The sequence below is a fragment of the Cystoisospora suis genome, assembly GCF_002600585.1.
Source record: "Cystoisospora suis strain Wien I chromosome Unknown contig_455, whole genome shotgun sequence".
In the NCBI taxonomy this organism is placed as follows: Eukaryota; Apicomplexa; class Conoidasida; order Eucoccidiorida; family Sarcocystidae; genus Cystoisospora; species Cystoisospora suis.
The window spans coordinates 1-2,897 of record NW_027153256.1 but is presented as its reverse complement, the minus strand read 5'-3'; the positions used below and the strand labels follow the sequence as shown (position 1 = coordinate 2,897).

Below are 2,897 nucleotides of genomic sequence, written 5' to 3'. Positions count from 1 at the left end.
CCCCCCCCCCCTTCCGAGAGAGAAGAAGATGAAGACCAAGAGAAGAAGAAGGCGAACGTGATCTTGAAGAAAGAAGACGTCTTTAGCTCCGTTCTCTTCTTTACCGTCATGCTCTTATTCGATGAATATATGGTCACTGAGACCATTACAGACTTCGACGAAAGAAGGACCTTAAGGTTTTATCTCATACATATGTTTCCCGCCTCGTCTTCGTCAGAGAAGAAGAGAGAGACAGAGAATCCTGAAGGGGATAAGACCAGTCAAAAAGAAGAAGAAGAAGAAGGGGTGTGTGTGAAGTATGTTGAATGGGATAAAGACAGGAAATACACTGTAGATGCTCTTGCTGCTTATTATGAGGTAATAGCAACAAGTCACCCTCTCTCCTTACATTTGTCAAACAATGGTGCCTTCTCTTTCTTCTTCTCTCTCCTTATCTCTATCTCTTTCTCTCTCTGTCCATCATCCATGCATCTCTTTCTCCTTCTCTCTGTCTTTTTATCTGTCTATCTTATTTGTCTCTATCTTTCCGTCTGTCTATCTTTATCGCTCTCCCTATATATATCTCTCTGTATGGATGTATAGGCATGTGAACGGATGACTATATATGTGAATATACGAGCAGATGAGGTAAGGTATAGGTAGATGATAAAGACGGAGACCTATGCAGCTATCTGATCTTTACAAAGAGAACAGAAAGCTACATACACCGTGCTCTATGTAATAGATGCATACCTCCATCTATCTACGTGTGTGCTTCTATACAGATCTACTCAGTGCCAGTAAGATATGCTTGCTTCTTATCTCCAAAGATGTCTACGTAAACACTGATCTATCCTATCCCATTGGAGGTCAAGAGCCTTCTCACATCTTCAAGAAATCTCTATCTCCATCTCCATCTGTCCCATCTATGTGCTGGATCGTCTTCGTCCTCTTGTTATGTGAATGAGGGGGGTGTACATACACTGCGTGTTCATGTGTCATCAGGCGAAGAAGAGAGAAGAAAGAAGAAATGCATCTCTACATACTTTGTCTCTTGTCGGAATACATCTGATTCGGATAGACTTCGTAAAGTCTAGAGAGAGATCTAGGGGGCGGAAAGATTAAGTCGATTCATAACAGCAAAGACCACATCTTCTCTCCAAACCCTAACCCTGGGATCTTTCCTTCTCTTCTTCTTTTTCTTTCTTTTCTCTTTCTTTATTTCTCGTCTTTCTCATTTAATGGTTTGTCTTCATTTATTCTCTCTCTTTTCTGCCGTCTTCCCTGTCTTCTTCTTGTCCTTTTGCAGTGTTCTATGCCAGGTGACATGCTTTACAAAATCTCTCTGGACGTCTCGCTTCAAGATATTCTCTTCACAGTCAAGCGAATTGCAGGTCTACCGATCTTTCATATGCTCGTAAGGATAAGAAAGAAAGAGATCAAACAGATAGATAGGTAGATAGATAGATTAAAGATAGATAGATAGATGAAATGCACCGTGAAGTGGAGAGAAAGCTCAGGTTTGTATATATAGTGTGCATGCAGTGGCAAGATGCATGCATGCGTGTATATATATACTCCAGGGGATTCATTGAAGCGTACACGCGTCATCGCTACGTTGTTCACTCATATATACATATTCATACGAATCGCTCTCTATGTAGATGACTTCTACATGTATATATATATATATATACTCATGGCCCTACATATGGATCTCCGTACATACGATAAGCTCTCAAGGATTGAGAGAAGACGACATGAGAAAGAATCTCGTAGATTTTTGCAGCCCTCTGTACCAATCCTTTTTTCTTTCTCTGCATGCATGCGTATAGTGCTGAAAGTATCAGCTTAATAAGGTCATAAGCACACAGGAAGAAAGTCTGGTCTTTCACGTTTCTTATCATGCATGGAATAAGCGCCTATGTGTCTTGACTCCTATCTATATGTCAGGTCCTCTCTACGTCTGTATACATCTCTATCTACACGTATAGATGTCTCTGAATGTATGTATATCTAGCTGTCTATCTACACATCTCTTCCTCTCCCTCTCGGTAGATATGTCTATCCGCATCTTACATTCTAGACAGGGAGAATTTCTCTTGGACTTTTCTTTCTTTTTCGGGTGTAGGTGGAGGGTTCGCCAGCAGAGAAGACTTTCCTGAAAGATGCTATGGTGGAGATTCTTCATCCCCCAGACGTCGTTATCGATCCTCCTTCTTTCTAGGCCATCGTCGGTGCTTCTCTTTCTCAACTTTGATCGAATACACACGACATGTCAAAAGGATCTCCACTCCAGTTGCCCTGAGGATGGCGTGTTTTCTTAGTTCTCTGCTCGAGAGAGTGGCTTTTTCATTCTCTTCTTCTCATGCGGAGAAGGAAGAGAGGAGTCTTCTGGGTCTCCTTTTTCCTATCTTTCTTTCGCCTCCTTTCTGAAGATGAATTCTTCGCAGTCTTGTCAAGCGCGTGTAGACGGAGAGATAGATACATCCATGCAACCTAGAGGTGTATGGACAGATAGACAGAGCGAGAGATTCTTATTCGTATACGTATGTGTATATACATATGTGTATGTATAAGTATAAGTATGGGGGATATATACGAAATGTAGTGTGTGATGGGTGTATGTACGTATGTATGTATCTATATATACGTATGTATGTCTCTATATATACGTATGTATGTCTCTATGTATGTAAATGCATGTATGACTATGTCCTTTGGAGGTGCATGAGGAGGGGCAGAAGACACGTGAACACGCAGGCCCCCTCTCTTGACATCTACCCAAGGTAGAGAGATATCTGAATCATTTTTCCTTTCGAAATAGATAGAGAGATAGACATCTCTATGTATGTGTGTATGTAGCATGTATAGAGCTGTATGCGTGTCTGCTTCTCTCTCTCTATATGTATGTGTAT

The 2,897-nt window shown here is 41.2% G+C and overlaps 1 protein-coding gene across 1 annotated transcript in view; it reads left to right on the top strand.

Moving 5' to 3' along the window:
• CSUI_001149 (tetratricopeptide repeat-containing protein) overlaps positions 1-2,735 on the top strand; it is a 7,072-nt gene extending 4,337 nt beyond the window's left edge. The window contains exons 4-6 of the mRNA XM_068061355.1: positions 26-357; positions 1,289-1,396; positions 2,111-2,735. Of these exons, the coding sequence (XP_067926667.1) occupies positions 26-357; positions 1,289-1,396; positions 2,111-2,206 (536 nt within the window). The 3' untranslated portion in view covers positions 2,207-2,735. The remainder of the gene's footprint in view (positions 1-25; positions 358-1,288; positions 1,397-2,110) is intronic.
• Positions 2,736-2,897: the final 162 nt, after the last annotated feature.